General features: G+C 34.3%; 1 protein-coding gene across 6 annotated transcripts in view; it reads left to right on the forward strand.

Annotated features, from left to right (window-relative positions):
* ARID4B (AT-rich interaction domain 4B) overlaps positions 1-18,531 on the forward strand; it is a 149,708-nt gene that overhangs the window by 105,631 nt on the left and 25,546 nt on the right. For 4 of the 6 annotated variants that reach the window (XR_003137294.3, XM_025448626.3, XM_025448627.3 and 1 more), the window contains exons 17-18: positions 2,029-2,280; positions 17,359-17,443. Coding sequence is in view for 5 of the 6 variants with exons in the window: in XM_025448626.3 (XP_025304411.3) it covers positions 2,029-2,280; positions 17,359-17,443 (337 nt within the window). In the remaining variant the exon portion in view is untranslated. The remainder of the gene's footprint in view (positions 1-2,028; positions 2,281-17,358; positions 17,444-18,531) is intronic. The other 2 variants (XM_025448629.3, XM_025448630.3) reach the window with 2 other exon arrangements.

Consider the following 18,531-nt stretch of genomic DNA (forward strand, 5'->3'; position numbering starts at 1 on the left):
TTAGAGTTTGTTTTTATTTTAAAAAATCTTAAGACATTTTATTCTGTATCTCTTTTCTCTTATATGATTCTGAGGTACATGATAAATCTCTTTGGTGCATGATAAATTTCTAATTTTGTTGTGGCCATTAGAATACACTTCCTTTTCTCCCTGATACACAGAGATATAAGCTTATGATTTTTTTTTAATTTTTATTTATTTATGATAGTCACACACAGATAGAGAGACACAGGCAGAGGGAGAAGCAGGCTCCATGCACCGGGAGCCCGATGTGGGATTCGATCCCGGGTCTCCAGGATCGCGCCCTGGGCCAAAGGCAGGCGCCAAACCGCTGCGCCACCCAGGGATCCCTAAGCTTATGATTTAAACAAGTAATACTCTTCCCTCCAAAATATCTTAAGCATTTATATATATATATATATATATAACATTTATTTAAAAATTGTTAATAATAATTTATCATCCAGAATACCTTTTTCTAGTAATTTCCTAGACATTTTAGCCTAACAATTATTTCTTCACTATAGACATGTTAATGTATTTTTAATAATAGAGTTCCTATTTTTTGTCTCAGATTATATCTGATTTTGTTTAGGTCTTAATTTTTAAGTACCTAATCATTTGAATATAAATGAATCTTTAAAAATAGAAATAATTCTTGAGATTTGTAGACTTTGTGATGTATTTCAGAGAAAACTAATGCATTTGTTACTTTTGTAAACTTAGACTTAATTTCACAAGGCTATTAGGCTTCCCTTCATTCCTTCTGCCTCACCATGTAGAAGGAAAGAGCTAGGAGAATAAAAAACCATTTTGGTGTTGCTAGTATTACTATAGATTATTTTTGTTGCTTACACAACTGCATAATTAGGAATGATAATAAAGTATATTATTGCTAAGAAGTTTGCATATAAGAATATAAAACATTAACAGAGAAAGCTTTTTATATAAATATTATATTCATCAATTTTTAAAGCATACTTAGCTGTCTTGCGGTTCTGTTTTATGATCTTTGTCAGCTTTAAAGTGATGGATTCTTTTTGAGAGAAAAATTATAATAAGTATAGACATAGTTTTTATACTGTGCACAACAGATGAAAACTTAGAAGTAAATATAGTTGAATTTCAAATTGAAGATTTTTAAAAAATAATTCTAGTCTTTGGAAAGATTTATAATTTAAGATTTTCTCCAACTTGTTTAGTACAGATTTTTGACTAATATAGAATGAATGTAAATGCTCAGTTTTAAAAAGCGCAAAATATTGAGAATTTTGAAATAGTTGCAGTGCTGCTTCTAGAATGATTTGACTTTTAGTTTCATATTACTTGGATATGGCCTCATATGTGTATTTCATTGGAACTTTAAAGTTGAGAGAATTGGTAGAAGACTTTTTTTTTCAAGGTAGTAGAAGACTTTCAATAAATTTGCAGTAAAGAAGAAATTGTAGCTAAGTTTAGAATAGAAAAAAAAAACTAGATGTGATAGTGAAGTTAGTCAAATATTACTGTGAAAGGTAAAATATCAGTAAGCATAACATTTAAAATTTTGGTTGGAACACCTTTGGAACTCAGTAAGACCAGCTGTTGGCTAGTAAAAGTTTTTGTTTTAAACATCCTGAGGATGGAAATATTTGAATAAAAGTAATTTTTAGTCTGAAAATGGCTATGAGGTGTAATGATTTTTGTTTTTGTCAATGCTTCTGTGTAAAACACTTATAATAAACATGGAAAAGTTGTTATATAGTCGCCCTTACTAGTTTCTTACGCAACTTCTATTCTTCTGGCTATTGGAAATTTTCTTTTAATGCATTTTTCAATCTTCATTTTCTCTAAATGTATCTTTCTATAACCATGGTCATCTTATACAGTTTTAGTTTTTACCATTACGTTGAAACTCAGAATTTCATACACACAGAACCTGCTGTTCCCGGAGCAGTCACAGCCACAATTTTTATCATTTTATGTGGTTTGGAACTGAAAAGCTTATGAGGTGTCTTTTATTAACTGCAATTTTTTAAACCTTTCAAGAGATGAAACGAATAAAGAGGAAGATGAAGATGATGAAGAAGCAGAAGAGGAGGAGGAGGAGGAGGAAGAGGATGAAGAGGATGATGACAACAATGAGGAAGAGGAGTTTGAATGCTATCCACCAGGCATGAAAGTCCAAGTGCGGTATGGACGAGGGAAAAATCAAAAAATGTATGAAGCTAGTATTAAAGATTCTGATGTCGAAGGTGGAGAGGTCCTTTACTTGGTGCATTACTGCGGATGGAATGTGAGGTAACTTGAGTTTTAGCTAGTGATTACTACCTAAAAACACTTATAAAATAATTTTCTATTTTAAAATTGAATTAACAAATTACATTATCAATATTCTAATTGAGGTCATAGTACCATATAAAAAAATACGTAGATTTTAGCATGTAAATGCCTCGCGTAGTGACTTCCTACTTACTGTTTTTAATACTCAGAAGATACCCTTAGTGTTTAGAAAACTGAAATCCATACAGTTGCTTTTTATGTTATACATGTAGATTAACAGAGGCAATATTATTGGGGAAATGATAGAAAAATCTTTTTTAAAGAGCGTCTTGATGTCTACTAGGCTTCTTGCTCTTGCATTTTCAACTACATTGCCACAATAACCTCTTCTCTGTAATCTTAATTCATATTTCTTTCCTTTAGTAGGCAGGGATTTTAGAGTTGCAGTTTCTTAATAAGCTTTAGCCATTTTAAGAGGCCTTTATTTCCTCATTAACAGCTCTTGTATTACAGCCTTGTTCAGAAGCCTCTGAAATTTGTCTGTTTGAGACAATATGTTGGAAGTCTAAGCAAGTCTCCTTGACTAAAATAGAGTGTACTTTCTGACTGCTGGTAATCCTAGGAATGAAAGGCAAGACTAAGATTTGGTTTTAGGTTGTGTTCAATGGCTTAAATTCTTTCCTTACACAAGTTTTCTTTGGCTTACCCAGAGAAATTTTGTATTTGAATTTTATCCAAAATTGGCAAGCCCATTTTAGGATCTGGTCACTTAGATGATCTTTTAAGAAAAAACAATTCATTTTGGAGTATTTGATATTATATTTGAAATACTAGTCTATAATAGGGTTGTTGCCCTTGAAAAGTTCACCATAGGAATCTTAAGTGGTGGTTTCATGGTGTGCCTAGTGTCTTCATGGAGGAATACAGTTCCCATGTTTTTTATTTAAATTGTATTCTGTGATTTGGAAAGCTATTAAGAAAACATCATCTCAAATTCTGTTTCTTAAGAAAGCTGTATAGTCTCTGTTTCTTAAAAATCTATTTTATGTCGTCCTATTGTGGCAATGGGAAGCTCTAGAAGCATGGCTAATCTTTCTTATTTAGAGAAAAGTACAGCTCTCATCCATTCTGATGCTTGGAAGAAAATAACAAGTTAAGTCAAAAGGAAACGTTTAGAAGTTTTGTTTGGGACCCGTTCTTTATTATTTCTGACCAGCAGAGTTAACAAAGTTTTCAATTTTAAGAATACTGTTATCATAAGTGTTGTCCTGAAGCATAAGCTTTTCCAAATAATCAGTTTCAGCATCATGTGTAATTTATTCTTTTGTCTGTTGGCTCTTAGCTGCCTCTGTGGTGCATGATTTTCCTCACTTAAAGGGCTGGCTATTAATGATCATATTCAAAGGAAGATACTTGAGATCTCAGATATATCTGCTATAAGAATATTTTGCCCAGTCTTTGATATTTAATCATTTTGACCTAAGTGATCTTATTAATATAAATGTAGAGGGAGTTCCATTTATGCCTATAATGTAACTGTAAAAGTTGAACATGTTAGTTTAAAATTAGGAAGGAAAAAATTGAATCAGGAAAATTAATAATTACTGAGTAATGCCCACAGATAGATAAGCCACATCATCTTTTACCTCTCCTTTCAGTTCTTTAGTCCTACTCTGCTGGTTTATTTTCTAATGGCCTTTATTAAATACTTTAAATTTTGTGACAGAATTTACTGTTCTCCAACTTGAACCATTATCAGGGCTTGATTATTTTCTGTTATCTCATTAAACAGAAAAGAGGTTTAGTGGGTGGAAGAATTGAGACATTCATTAAATTATTCTGCAAGGAAGATAGAGCTTTCTGTTTGCTAAGAGAAGACTGACTAATCTTACCCTAGGAATACGTGGATTTTCGAGAGTAGAGAGAGAATATCGATATTTTAGCTTTCAAACTGGTAGGGGATTGGGTAGGATAAGGGGGAAGACTTTAAATTGAGGCCTTCAGGTTTTTAATAATATAGAAAAGCAAATGAGACCTAGTTCAACAAGACAAGCTTATGTTACTGAGAAGGATGCCATCTACTTCTTACACCTCAAGCGTTTATATGGTCTGAACTTTCAAAAGAAGAAAACTGACCAACTTGATGAAGACCTGTAGAGTGGATCTCTCCACACTCCAGCATCAGAGAGAAAACTGTAGATTAGCAGTAATTTTCTTTTAGTCAATAGAACAGTACTCTTATTTCTCTCTGCAGTAATAACCAGTCTCTTATTGATGAATAAGCAATAATTATGATTTTTGCTGCTCCTTCATATCAGAAGCTAATCTAATGAGGACTGCAACAAATCCTCATCAGTTCTACAACAAGTTGCCTATTATTCCGGGGATCTTCAGCTTGATCTTTGAATTTACACTTATGAGTCGTGAAATTAGAAATGAAGATTTATGCATGAAAGTTCATGAAAATAGTTTAATCTTCAGTGGCAGTCATTCATTACTATAGCAATTTAGGACATTTTATACGGAGCTATATATATGAATTTTGTTTGATCTAAAAGGTCACTTTCTAGTGAAGACATTTTTCTTAAGAGTATCTTTCTTTTAAAAATACTGTTCTGGTAATTTCTATATTTTTCCTTTTTTCTAAAGTGCAGTGTAAACATTTACATTAATATAATTTTCATTTGTACCCCTATTTTACAACTGAAAAATGTTAATTTTTGCTACACAAAGGATAGTGTTTGGGCCAATTTGTTTTTTTATTACCACCACCACAAAAAAAAAAAAAAAATTTATAGGCTTACATCCAGTTTTCTGGAAAATAGCCACAACTCTGGATCTTAAGCAATATAATGGCTTATAAATGTATAACACTCCTATAGAATTTTTCAGATGAGGTGCCCGAATATACAACTATTGTCCAATACAAGTAGATTTGCTTGGAGAAAAGTCAGTGCTTTTTTATAAATTGTTTTCAACTCTTCTAAAGAGAACGTTCAATCTAGAAAAATGGCAAAATATATTAAAATAGAAAGACAACTATTAATATTATAGTATGTTCTCTTTTAGTCTTTTAAGGTACATAGCTCATGTTTTTAAAAGTTATAATCGTACTTCAGTAATTTTTAATAGTAGGCTGTTTTCTCATAGTGATGTTAATATTTTATAGAAGTTTTTAGTACCATTACCTAAGTGATCACTTTCATTCTCAAGTTTCTAAGTCATGCCATAAATATGAGATGGAATTTTTGAAAATAAAGTTACACTTTGAAATTCAACTGCTATAATCTCTGTTGTGCATGTTGGGTTTATCCCCGTTCAGTGATATAGCTAAGTGTATTTTGGCTATCTAGACTGCTTGGCTTGAGATTTAAAAATGCATCAGTACTGTATTATGTATTGAGGCTGATATGTTTTTTTCTGTTTCCAGTTTGGCTTTCCATAATCAAGGGGTTGGGAATTTGATTAGAAAATTTTTTAATATTGAGGTTCATCAGCTCCATTAAGAGGATACCCTGAATAAAAAAGGAAAAGCAACACTGAAATTTCAACTGTAAAACTCCTAAGTAACAAGTTCTGTTCCATTTTATAAGTTATAGGAAACTGAAAATAAGATAAATTATACTTAAGTATATTACTTGAAATAAAAATGTATCTGTTATACTTTACTTCTCTAAGCAAATTGACTTCTCTTTTGAGGGAATGGGGATGGGGGAGTGATCAAAAGCTTTCACAAATGGGTTCAAACCCATTTTTTATGCTAACATTCAGTTGCTTTTTAACAAACATCTATTCCTTTGTTTGGCATACATAAGTTCAATATCATATGCAGAATATTATTCTTGGACTGAAGATACGAAGAAGTGGTTTACCACTAGAACACTGCTTCAGTCTCACACTCTTACTCCTGGCCTGTGCAGCTGATCCTGGCTGAAGAAAGCAAACAACTATGTTGACTTCTTTCAAATTCATGACTGTGGGAGTGCCTGGGTGGCTCATTGGTTGAGCATCTGCCTTTGGCTCAGGTCATGGTCCCAGGGTCCTGGGGTCGAGCCCCACATCAGGCTCCCTGCTCAGCGGGGAGTCTGCTTCTCCCTCCCTGCTTGTGCTCTCTCTCTCTAATAACATCTTTAAAAATATGTTTGATTAATAACAGAAATGAGTTGTGCATAAGTTTAGCTTTGTTAAAAAAATAAATTTGTGACTATGAACTTCAAGTGGCCAAGATATGTCCCACTTCCATTCAGTCTCTCAAAAGACTGTTTCATACTGTTTCTTAGCTCCTCAACTACTCAGCATCTCTTCCCCATCCTCACTTGCAGTTAGTGACCTTACTTTATGACCTCATTGAAAGAATGAAATGAGAGGAGGATTTCTATAGCTTCCACATCTACCTTCTTACTAGCATCTGCTGCCACATTCTCTGCCTCATCTTTGAAGTCATCAGTGAACAAGCATGCTACTATACTATCTCAAGCCAGTCGTCGTCGTCTTTTTTTTTTTTAAAGATTTTATTTATTTATTCATGACAGAGAGAGAGAGAGAGAGAGAGAGGCAGAGGCAGAGGGAGAAGCAGGCTCCATGCAGGGAGCCTGACGTGGAACTAGATCCCTGGTCTCCAGGATCACACCCCAGGCTGAAGGCGGCACTAAACCACAGGGCCACTGGGGCTGCCCTCAAGCCAGTCTTCTAAATTTCATGCCTTCTTGCCTAAATCAGAGACATGGGTCCAGAAATTCTCCCTTTTCTTCTTCTCTGTTGTCAATTTCTCACTCTGTTCTGAATCATCCATGTCTGGACCTGTGGTTATTTCTCTCATCTCAAAACTCACTTGAGCTTTCCCTGCTTTTTCCTACTGTGTCATTTCTTTTGCTTCATTTGCCACCTAGCAAAAATCTTTGAGTTTACACTTGTCACCCAATTTCTCTCCTGTCGTTTTGTGAAAACCCATTCCAATAGGGCTTTTGCCCCTATCACACCTCCCTGTCACTAGTGACCCCATCTAGCTGAATTCCATCCTTATTTCCTGAACTCTTGTTACTTGCTTTCTCAGGGGTATTTTACCCAGCTGATCGCTCCTTCCGTGATAATTTTCACTTGTGTTCCAGCTGCAACAGCATCAACTGTTTTTCTTGTTTATTTTCTTTTACTGCCATTCCTCAGTTATCCTTTTGTCTCTTCTTGCCTGTGTGTTTTCTTCCTTAAAATTGTGCTCTTCTTTTATCTTTCTGGTATCCATTTTAACTACTTTTACATTCTGTTCCTATTTTTCCAGTCCTAATTTGAGTCACTTTTCTTATACTGAATTTTTCCAAATTCTTTTTTGGAGCCAAAGGGATTTGACCTTCTGGAATATAGCTTACACCTAGGACTGTGGATACATTTTTTTTTAATTGTTCAAGTTTTCTACTTGCACCACAATACTTCCCATTACAAAAGTGCATTTAACTCTAAAACATGGGAAAAAAAATCCCAATTCCATATTCATTCTATTAATATCCCTTACCACATGGAGAAAAGTACATGCCTGTATATGGTAAGTAGGAAACAAATACTGAATTAAATTGGACCTGCTGGCAACAAAATAGAAATAGAACAGAAGTTAATCTAAATAAAAGGGAATGGTGTATAAAAATGTCACCTGTAGATTATAGAGACTAATGGGGGATTGGGACAGTTGTGGCCTGGCTCTCTCACTGGAGCCTCTTGATGCTTTTATATATGGTAACTCTTTGTTTAATTTTCTGACTAACTGTCCAACCATTTTCCAGAAAGGCTATACCATTTTACATTCTTACCAGATTTGTATAGTGGTTCTAGTTTTCCCACGTCCTCACCAACATTTGTTACTTTCTGCTTTTAAAAAATGTTTATTAAGCTAACCTAATGGGTATCTCATTTGGTTTGGATTTTCATGTTTATAACAATTAGTGACATTGAACATCTTTTTGTGCACTTTTTGGCTATTTGTCTTCCTTGAGGGGAAATGTCTGTTCAAGCCCTTTGCCCATTTTTTAATTGTTTTTATTGTGCAGTTGAGTGGCAGGAGTTTTTCATGTGTTCTATATATTAATCCTTTCTCTGATACATAATTTGCAAATATTTTCTCCCATTCTGTGAACTCTCAGAGTTGTCTTTTCACTCTCTTGATGTGCAAAAGTTTTAAATTCTGATAAAGTCCAAATTCATCTATTTTTCCTTTGTTGTCCATGCTTTTGGTGGTGTATGCCAGAAAATATCGCCAAATATAGGGCTGTGAAAATGTCCCTGTTTTTTTTTTCTAAGAATCATATAGTTTTGTCTTTAATACATAAGTTTTTAATCCATTTTGAGTTAATTTTTAAATGTAAGTATGGTAGTCAGTTCTTTTTTATGATATCTTTTTTGTTGTATGGACAGCCCATCTCCTCTAATTTGTAGCCAAAATAGAGTTGAAGGTGAGACACTGGAATGAATCTGATTGGAGATACTTCTACTCTATGACTCTCCTATTCTGTCTCCTTTTGTCCCTTTAAGAAATTTTATGTCACTTCTGCTCAGTTTCTCTATTCCTTCCATCTGCAGAATGTTGTACATCCTTACTTTTTTTTTTCTTCTTTTATTTCCTATGTAATCTGATCCCTGTCATACTTTTCATTGCCATTGGACTTAGGAATGTTGATTAAAGAATACATAGTTGTTCTGTTTCTGTTCTTTGAAATAATTATTCTGGTAATGATAGAAAGGAAAGGAAAGTATTCTAGGAACTTGTCTCTTTATTGCTATAGTGTGAAAGTTAACTTTCACCATTTGACAGTGGTTTCCAAGTGAATATCTGCAAACTTGTTTTAGAGGGCAAGGAGGGAACATCACCCTATTCTTTTAACTAAAGAATTCCAATTCCCTTTGCATGCTTTTCCTCTTGTGTCCTATTCTTTTTTTTCTTGTTACCTCACTGTCATGTTTTCCAAACTCTCATTATCCCCAACCCTTTGTCACGTTCCCCAGCTTACTCGAAAGCACAATAAAATTAAAAAGTACTATGGCAGTCAAATGGCTGTTACCATTCATGTGAAAAGTTCTTGTGCTGTATCCAGATGCTTTGTGTCAGGCAGTCCTCTAACTGTAGAGACAAAGCAGTGAGTAAAATGAACATAATAATTTGTACTTTAAAAATACGACTTCTAAGTGGACTCTAGTTTTTCAGTGCAAGTGAAAATAAATACTTCCTTCATGAAAAAAGATTAATAGCTTGGGTATTTTTGCACTTAGATGGGCTTGCTTTCTTTGTGAATTCAACTTAGAGTGTTTCCCAAACTGAACCTGTTCCATTCAGTAGTTCTTGTATATTGGCAGGTACATTTAATGTAAAATGTAAATGTGGACCTGTTCCATTGGGTGGTTTTGTAGATTGGTAGGTACATCAGTACCTTTGTCTAACTGTGCATAAGTACCAATCCCCTAAACTTAACAACTGTTAATAAAGTAAACTTTTCAGGTACTTTTAAAAGTCAGTATTTACATCACAAAATACAGTGAATGCCACGGTTGTTAACCATTTGCAGTGATCTCTATAAATAAGCCTGGTGTAATGCTTTATGATGTGTTCTTAACATTACATATTACCTCTGCCTAAAGACCTATACCTTTGTTTCATTTTACAGAGTTAAAATCTTCAGGAAAAATAATTGATACAATTACTACACCATACTCTTGGGCTGCTGTGTCAAACATTAAATATGATTATGCTATAAAATTCAAGTTAATTGTCATTCTGTTATATTCTTTATTATGATGAACATCATTCCTGTGTCTTTGATGTGGACTTAATATTAAGTGGTTATATGAATTGGAAATATGAAATGTTAATGGCATGCTTAGAATTTTATTTTTTCAACAGTATAATGCTTTTATTTTTGTTATATCTTAACATGACAGAAGGCATTAAATTATGTTCAATGAGTCATAAATTTTGCTTTAGGTATTCTCTCAGATTGAAAATATGTGTGTAAATTGAAACTATTATGGAAAATTCATAAACTAGGCAAATATCGATCAAATAGCTTATAAAGTTTATAATTTAATAACTATTACTGCTTTTCATATGAGTTGGTCTTTTTTCCTATTACAACATTATGCTTTATATTCTATACTTTTTTACTCTAACGATTAAGGGGGAAAATTTTTCTCCTTGCTAAGATAGCTTAAATTTCTACTTTAGATGTGAGGTTTTTAAAACCTGACTAGTATGTGACATATATTAACTGTTTATATATAAATAGACAAGATATGAAGTACGTATTGTTCAGCTGTTATTAAATGAGTCTAATCGTCACAGAAAACAAAATACAGATGATTTTAATATTTAAATTAATGGTTGGTTCTTAGATTTTATAATTTTTTAATAATTTGTATATATATTTCAGAGTGAGCTTTTTAATGTCAGTTTGGTTTTGCTTATGAAATTATTTTTAAAATACTTTTATTCTGCATGTAATTATTTTTTTTAAATCTCTGAAGTTATGTCTTTTGGGGTATGTATTGATACACACTGATAATATTTCTTTGAAGGTGGTTTGGTTGGGTTTAAGAAGAACCAAAATGTGGATTAATGTGGGCAACAGAACCATTTTGGTTTCTTATATCTGATTGATTAACAATTCTTTTCCGTTTTTATCATTGCTAAGATGATTTGCCAACACATCCAAACAAAAATCAGAAAGCTGTTTTTCTCTGTTTTTCTCTGGTGAGAGCAAGTATATTATGGTCTCTGAATGGTTCCTTCTAGCTTTGTATGAATATTTAAATTGAACACATTTTTAAAATTCCAATATCTATGTGGCTGCTGCTTTCAAAAGGTTCAGAAGGTTTGTATTGTTAATTTTGCCATTACTGCTTAGTGTTGTCTTCTGTGTTCCATGCTAAGCTCCTTGTGGGAAGGAGCCATGTTGTATTCATTCCTAAATACTCAGTGCCTAGTACACAATCTGTCACATAAATAGTACCTAAGAAGTATTTATCAAATGAATAAGCCCTCATGCATACTTTCAGTCACAGAGTTTTCATATAATTTTTTTACTTCAGGGATCCAGCTCCTTTATTTTATACAGGTCAGGGAGCAGACATCAGTTAAATGAGTTGCTCATGCTTCTGTTCTTTCATGTTTGTTCCATTAGTTGAATATTAGATGATTTCAATAGAGGTATTCTCAAGTACACCAAATATATACTTTCAAAATATTTTCCTCAATACTTTTAGTTAAATACCTGATGAGATACTTGTCTAGATTTCATGCATTCCCGACAGTGCATTAATTGATCATTGAAAAATATAGTCTAATTACTATCAGACTTAATTTTCTAAATCAGTATTTGTTTTAATTTTTGTTTCAATATTTGTTTTTCTTAGTTTTTCAATATTTGTTTTTAAATGGAAATATTTAGTTATCTTTTCATTGTGCCCTGGCAAACTATATTCCCTTTTGTCACAAAGAGGCCAATTACTTTCTTGTGATCGTGATTTTTAAAGATAACGTCCAATTAAAGGCAGCACAGTTTTTTTTCTTTTTTTTAAGATTTTATTTATTTATTCATGAGAGAGACACACACACACACACACACACACACACACACACACACGGAGGCAGAGACACAGGCAGGAGAAGCAGGCTCCACGCAGGGAGCCTGACATAGGACTCGATCCCAGGTCTCCAGGATCAGGCCCCAGGCTAAAGGCAGCACAGTTTTTATCAATAATCCAAACTACCTGGTTTTCTTCAGACATTCTCATAGAACTCTATTACTGCTTGAATCCAGAGTTACCAGTCATTTTGTTTGAAGGCCCACTGCTTAGCTTACATTTCTCTCCTAGCTCTCAGACAATGTGATCATAAACAAGACAACCAATAGGCCTGCTAGCTAACCTTGAAGAAGAATCTAGGTGTATTAAAATGATAAAAAGTGGTTTCTCTGAAGACCTGTTACCCTAAATACCTGTTAAGCTGTGTTCTTCCTATGCATTGAGAGACCTCATCAAAATACGTACTCTTGATTCCGTCTGTGGTACTTAAAGCAAAACCAAGAATATTGGAGAGCTGAGGGAAGGACAGCATTCTTGTGTATTTGAGGATGTCAGAAAATGACTGGAAACATTTTCAAATTAAAAAAGTATCGCATTTAGTTATTAAGATTCTTAATATTCTTTAAGAATGTATTTTGAGGGCAGTCCAAGTGGCTCAGCGGTTTGGTGCCGCCTTCCACCCGGGGCATGATCCTGGAGACCCAGGATCAAGTCCCACGTTGGGCTCCCTGCATGGAGTATGCTTCTCCCTCTGCCTGTGTCTCTGCCTCTCTCTTTCTCTGCGTCTCTCATGAATAAATAAATTAAAAACAAAACAAAATAAAAGAATGTATTTTGAGGCATGAATGGATATCTTACTTTGATATCGTACTCTAAGGAGAAATTGAGAACTATTTTATCGTCTTCTGTTTCTTAGCTGCAATTTTCTGCTTTTTGCCACTTCCAGTAGTTTCCATTTTTATGATATCCAAGATATTTGAATTTGAGCTGAATTTTCTCATTTTTTATCTTCATTGATTATTTTCTTTTATGCCTGTAGTAAATGTATAGTTTCTTTTTAAATATATATTAAGTATACTGTATTAAAAGACAAAGTTTATATAGAATGAGCAGCATCAACTTCTTGTAGTTCTGAACTAGATTCATTTCATTCAAGTGTTAATTCTTGGTATTTCATAGGGAGTCAGAGATCTTGACCTACTAATACTGTCTCCTTTATTTAAATTAACTGGCACTATTAAAGTCAAAATTAAATTGGCCTACCCCTTTTACATAAGTTGGTATCTGTAGGAAATGTAGTGGGGGGGCAGTGGCGTTTGGCACCAGTTTTTTTCTCCATATGAACTTATGTGTCTCTCCTTTGTGTTCTTTGAATGTATTCTATCAAGAAAATGGAACACTTGCATGATACTCTGAGTAATTACATAAAGGAAAAGAACATTTCTTATTTTTAAAATATGATGATCAGGGCAACCCAGGTGGCTCAGTGGTTTAGCGCCTCCTTCAGCCCAGGGTGTGATCCTGGAGACCCGGGATCGAGTCCCACTTCGGGCTTCCTGCACAGAGCCTGCTTCTCCCTCTGCCTGTGTCTCTGACTCTCTTTCTCTGTGTCTCTCATGAATAAATAAATAAATAAATCTTTTAAAAAATAAAAGATGATGATCAGTTACAGTTCTGTTTATTCTCTAATCTTTTTTTCTTTTTTTTTTTTTTAAGATTAATCAGACAAAGTGCTATGTAGAATCTCATTAAATTTTGAAATATTTGTCTGGGCTAACGTTTGTGTCCATGATCTCAACTTCTATTTGGTAAGGGCATTTATAATTTAAAAGGGCTCCCTTAACCAAAATTCTCACATTATTTTCAGTTCTCCCTCATCATAGGTTGTGCATTTATATCTTTTAAAATTTTTTTTAGACTTTATTGATTTATTATTTGACAAGAGGAAGGGAATAAAAGAGAGCACAAGCAGGCAGAGCAGCTGGCAGAAGGAGAGGGAGAAGCATACTCCTTGCTGAACAGGAAGCCTGACTTGGGGCTCAATCCCAGGACACTGGGATCATTGACCTAAGCCAAAGGCAGACCCTTAACCAACTGAGCCCCCCAGGTGCTGTGGTTGTGCACTTTGAAGGTGGCTTTTCCAGTTGCTGATCTATAATTCTTCTCTGTGCTTACTCTGAATGGAACCTGCCATGCCCTCTGTCATTATGCTGATACTGACCAGAATGTTTTAAGAGGCAGTTCCTTTCTCTACCTTCCATTTTTCTCTAACTCCCTACCTGGTGCTGTTTTTGGCAAGCCTATTGCTTGCAAAGTCAGTTTACTTTCATGGTTTGGTTTTCTTAATCTGCGAAATAAATTCATTGATAGGTTTTTAAGGCATTTTCTAGTTCTAAAGGCTATTAATTATAATAACAATAATATTGTGTTACTACATTTTATAAAAATAGGGAATACATTTGATGGAGAAAAGAAAAAAATTTAAGTAGTGTCAGAACAGGGGAATGCCTGAACAAACACACACTGAGAAAGTAGAACAGAAAGAGGCAACTAATAAAAGAGTAATAATATTAGCTAATACTTAGAGGACTATAAGTTACCATGTAATTACTTCAATAGGAAACATATCTAGGGACACCTGGGTGGCTCAGTGGTTAAGTGTCTGCCTTTGGCTCAGGTTGTGATCCCAGAGTCCTGGGATTGAGTCCTGCATCAGACTCCCCACAGGGAGTCTGCTTCTCCTTCTGCCTGTGTCTCTGTCTCTCTCTGTGCCTCTCATGAATAAATAAAAATATCTTTTAAAAAAAAGAAACATATCTAAATGATTGTCCAAGGCATCTCCTAAAACCATACAGAATATTATTTTAAAACAAAACTATCATCCAGAATAGTAAGATCAGGGATGCCTGGGTGGCTGGCTCAGTGGTTAAGCATCTGCCTTCGGCTCAGGGTGTGATTGCTGGGTCCCAGGATTGAGTCCCACATTGGGCTCCCTGTGGGGAACCTGCTTCTCCCTCTGCCAATGTCTCTGCCTCTTTCTGTGTGTTTCTCATGAATAGATAAATAAAATCTTTTTAAAAATGCAGTAAGACCATAGTGTTTAATTACTACTATTCAGATATTTTAGAATTGTGTAGTTCATTTCATCTAATTCCAGAATTTGCCTTTTTTTCTTTTCTGTCTGTTCCAACGCTTTCCACATCCACACTCACTACTTTAAGTTCTTCCAATAGCCAGTCTTCTTTTAGAAAATAATTACCAGTTGGCATCTGTACACTGTTGGAGCTCAGGCAGTGGGCATCAGCCTGTACCAGGCAATAGCTGTTACTGATGTGTATGTTTCTTCTACCTTCTTCTGAAGAAAATTTAACATTTATTCTGAGTCTTAAGTCTTCCTCCGTCACAGTGGACATTTTAACTATGGAGGCAGATGTATTCTTTGCTTGTTTGATGTAATTGGTGTTCCATGTAAAATAAATATATAACATCGTGGTAGTGATCTTAAGTTAAAGCTACTATTTTGCCCTAATTTGAAATATAATTCATGTCAAAAACCCAAGTTGAATAGTAAAAATGTCTGATATTATAAAACTAACTACACAACAGATAGTCTTCATTTAAGAAAGGTTAAAAATAATATATCCTTGTTTAGTTAAGTTGTTGTTATATATAACCATCATGAACTATCTTCAGTTATCTCTAAGTAGTTAGAAAGCTTCTTTTGTTTTCTTTTAAACAAAGTATATAGCATTGACTTCCATAACTATATGCAAATAAGAGCAGCTTCTAGTTTACATTCAACTTTGTGGAGGGCAGAAATATTTTCTGTTCATTTTCCACCTTCACCCCAATTTTGGAAGGAACTGAATTGCTTTCATCTCAAGCATAATGCAATTTTTAGTATTCATAGGAAAGTGAAAAGTACTGTAAATATTTAGATAGGTGTTACTGTGCCAGTATAAATACCAAAAGGGGTATGTTTAGTAGAATAATATTTGTTTTAGAAGTTTTCAAAGTACTTAATCATATGTTTGATTCTCAAAAACTGTATGTGATATGCAGTCTTATTTTTTTATTTTACTTTTTAAAATAGTCTTATTTGGGACACCTGGGTGGCTCAGTGGTTGAGCGCCTGCCTTTGGCCCAGGGTGTGACCCTGGAGTCTCGGGATTGAGTCCCACATCAGGCTCCCTGCAGGGATCCTGCTTCTTCCTCTCCCTGTGTCTCTGCCTCTCTCTATCTCTGTGTGTCTCTCATGAATAAATAAATAAAATCTTTAAAAAAATAAATAAAATAGTCTTATTTATGCAGAATACACTAAATCTGATGTTGAGAATGGCTTAACCAGAGCCACATAACTAGCCTGCAGGGATTATGTGAAGACTTTCCTAGAACGCATTGCATTCTTTCTCATTCTTTTTACTTATCACTGTGGCCCCCACAGCTTACTATCAGCAGCTTCCAGCAGATAGACATAATCCTTTGCCTGAGGGGTGTGCCCTCAGCTTTATTGCAGCTAGTAGTTTACACCAGCCAGTAGAATTTATCTGGGAGTGGTTACAGACATACTTTCCAGGCCTACCCTAGAGCAAGAATATAATGTATTCGTCAGGTAATGACCCAAGTCATTTACTTCCTGACTTAGGACCTTTATTACTTCATTTAGTACCTCAAATAATGAGGACATTTTAATTTAAAAGCTCATTTTCAATTGTTCCGTGTTCTGGAGTTAAAAATGTCAGGTAGTTTTCCATTTTCCACAGTAATTGTATATAACTTTTGAACATAAAAAGAGGTTAATTCATTTTTAATGTTTCTTCTTTTTAGCTGAATTTTTATAAAAATAAACTGCCATTCTGTTTTGCTTTAAACAAATAGCTTTATTGCAGTCAGTAGTAAGTTGCACCCTATGAAATGCGCACAGAGTGTCAGCATTTTGGAAAGGCCATCAGAGTCAGAGCTGTTGACTCTTAGCTGTCTGTATATGTAGGAAGCACCTCAGAATACTGAAAAATTTGGCAGAGTCAAGCTTTCCTACTATTTTATAAGAAGGTGTTTTTTATTTCAATTGATTTTTGCATTGTTTGTAAGTTATAATATGCTGTCGTATCACAATGTCATTTAAAATTAGAGCGTAGTTTCCTTAGCTTCCTGATGAGTCTAGAAAAAAAAAACCAACTGTCTCACTTGCTGCTTAAAAGAAAACAAAACAGAAAAAGCCAGAATATATTGTGGTTTCTTTATAATACAATTTGGTTTTTCTGGTATAGCAGAGTAAGGAGTGCTAGTTTAGATGTCAAGAGATCTTTCTTTTTGGTCTTGGCTCAGCCAGAAGCTGACATTATGTCAGCAGATCACTTTATCTCTCTTTTTGGGCCTTGGTAGTTATATTCATCAAGCCAGGAAGTTGAACTAAATGGTCTCCAAGGTCTTTTCCTATTCTAAAATGTTACAATTCTATTTACGAATTTTTCTTAAATATGGCATAGTTACTTCTGTGATATTTTGTGTATTTATATTAATTTCCTTTAATTTTAGGTATGATGAATGGATTAAAGCAGATAAAATAGTAAGACCTGCTGATAAAAATGTGCCAAAGATAAAACATCGGAAGAAAATAAAGGTAAGTACTTATTTTGCTATATCATAGCTTTTAATCAAAGAACTTTTCCTCGAAAATGATGTATTAAGTGTGTGTGCATGAATATTAGTAGAGATGGAAATACTCTCAGAAGAGCGAATTTATCAAATGCTAGATTTGGGTATAGTTAATATTGTCAGCTTTTGGGAAAGATCTTTTAAAACAAGACTAAGTGATCTTTGAGGGTTTTTTAGTCCTAACATTGGGTAAGACCATCCAGACAGATTTCATTTAGTTATTTCAGTCCTTTTTTGCCCCTTTCCTCTCCAGTGAGGAATCATTAAATAGTGTGTCTAGGAGCCTGGCTTAGTGTAATGGCTGTAAACTATTCAAAGGAAGAGGAAGACGTATCTGAACGCAGAGGAGAGCCTGTCTGCACCTCCTCTGTTTCTTTTCATCTTTGTCTGACTCTGTTGGCAGGAGCTTAGAACATGTTCACAGGACCACATTAGCCCCACCATCGATGGGTACTGTGGGAATCTATTAATGAGCTTGTTTGGAAATTAATGCTACTGCTGTGTATGATAGAATTACTCTTGTTTATTCTAAGACTAAATCTTTTAACTTTTATTAGAAAGTCAACCAGTCACTAGGTTTTAAAATATTTTTTTATCTTTTTAATGGCTTTTTTAATCCTTTGAATGATATCTATAGTTGAGGTGTTTAGTAGTTCTTTTGAAATTCAATTTCCTGTATTCCCAGTGAGGAACTGTTTACTTTCCTGCTGGTGGTCCCAAATAGTGCAGACTTTTCCCCCAGAATGGTGGTTCTTTTCTCACTGTAAAATCAAATCTGTTCTTCAAGTTTCAGTGTAACAACCTGGTAGCTTCTCAAACCCCTTTTAGCTTCACTCTTGGTCTTTATTGGGAAGTATGGAAATTACGGCATTATTTTTAGCTATTGGAAAAGTTGTGAGTGGTGTTAAAAAAAGCCAGTGTCTATACACAGCAAGTTTTAGGAGGAGTATTGCTTAGGTAGAAGAGGGGGTGTAGAGATGGGAGAAGTGGTATTAGAATATTCCCTAGAGAGATTTTTTCGTAAATATTTATTCTCAGTTTAGTTCTTGGCCT

This window comes from Canis lupus, chromosome 4 (assembly GCF_003254725.2).
Source record: "Canis lupus dingo isolate Sandy chromosome 4, ASM325472v2, whole genome shotgun sequence".
NCBI lineage: Eukaryota > Metazoa > Chordata > Mammalia > Carnivora > Canidae > Canis > Canis lupus.